Source organism: Frankliniella occidentalis, unplaced genomic scaffold (assembly GCF_000697945.3).
Source record: "Frankliniella occidentalis isolate FOCC.00 unplaced genomic scaffold, Focc_3.1 Scaffold2456, whole genome shotgun sequence".
Taxonomy (NCBI): Eukaryota; Metazoa; Arthropoda; class Insecta; order Thysanoptera; family Thripidae; genus Frankliniella; species Frankliniella occidentalis.
The window spans coordinates 6,071-7,081 of NW_026269538.1; the positions used below are offsets into that span (position 1 = coordinate 6,071).

The following is a 1,011-nucleotide window of genomic DNA, read 5'->3' on the forward strand; positions in this document are numbered from 1 at the left end:
AACACAAACAAACAAAAATTCGTAAAAATTACACAAAAAGGAGAGAAAAAATAAGTTAATAAAATTGAAATGCGTCTAGGTTGTGTTTGGCCCCGGAGCTCACATGCGGCTGTTGGAGCGCGGGTGCGCGTCGGCCTGCTCCCGCCAGCTCACGTTGTTCCGCACGTTGTGCATGCGGATGGCGCTGCCGTTGCCCGGCACCACGTCCATCTCGTCCTCGGACACGACGCCGCCCGCCTCGTAGCCGGCGGGCTCGTAGGCGCGGTTCACCTGGCCGCCGTGGACGCCGTCGAACAGGTCCTTGACGTTCATCGAGGCGACCGAGTTGCGGTGGTTGCGCGTGGCGACGACGCCGAGGCCGCCGCCGAGGACGGAGCCGCCGACGAGGGTGCCGCCCGAGGACAGCGCCGTGCCCGCCGTCACGCCGTACTCGTGCGCCGCCCCGAGCGTCTGCATGTGCGACTTCTTCCGCTCCGCCATGACCGAGTTGCGCCGCGTCTCCAGCGCCTTGATGGTCTCCTGGCGCATCGTCAGCTTGCGGCCCAGGACGGGCGTGCCCGGCGCGGCGCCGCCCTCCTTCATGTTGAAGAAGCGCTTCTTGAAGGCCACGTCCAGGGTGCCGATGGTGCGCTTCTTCTGGCGCTGCTTCTCCAGGTTGTGGATGGTGCGCCGGTGGCCGACGCGGTCCGCCGACGAGCCCGAGTCGTTGTCGTAGTCGCCGTCGATGCCGCGCAGCCGCTGCAGGTTGCGCACGATGTCCACCGCGTGCTTGTCGAGCAGCGCGTCCTGGGAGAGGTCCTCCACCTGGGCAGAAAGGGGCGCGGTTAGTGACGTTACTACACTTTAAGCGTACACCAATTTTTCTGAATATTTCTGTGAGTCTTTTATGAGTTTTTCTATCCCTGAAGTGAGGCTTACCTTCTTGTTCCAGAGCGTGAGCTCAGCCGAGGCCAGGATGTGCGAGAGCGTGCCGAAGCGATGGAACAACATGGCGGTGAACTGGATCACCAG

The 1,011-nt window shown here is 62.4% G+C and overlaps 1 protein-coding gene across 1 annotated transcript; it reads right to left on the reverse strand.

The window, feature by feature from the left end:
• Nucleotides 1–6: 6 nt before the first annotated feature.
• Nucleotides 7–1,011, reverse strand: LOC127751957 (chitin synthase chs-2-like). Its single transcript, XM_052276300.1, has 2 exons — nt 919–1,011; nt 7–804 (listed from the first exon to the last, which is right to left on the reverse strand). Exons 1-2 carry the CDS (start codon nt 988–990, stop codon nt 100–102), a joined length of 777 nt encoding a protein of 258 aa, XP_052132260.1. The 5' UTR covers nt 991–1,011; the 3' UTR covers nt 7–99.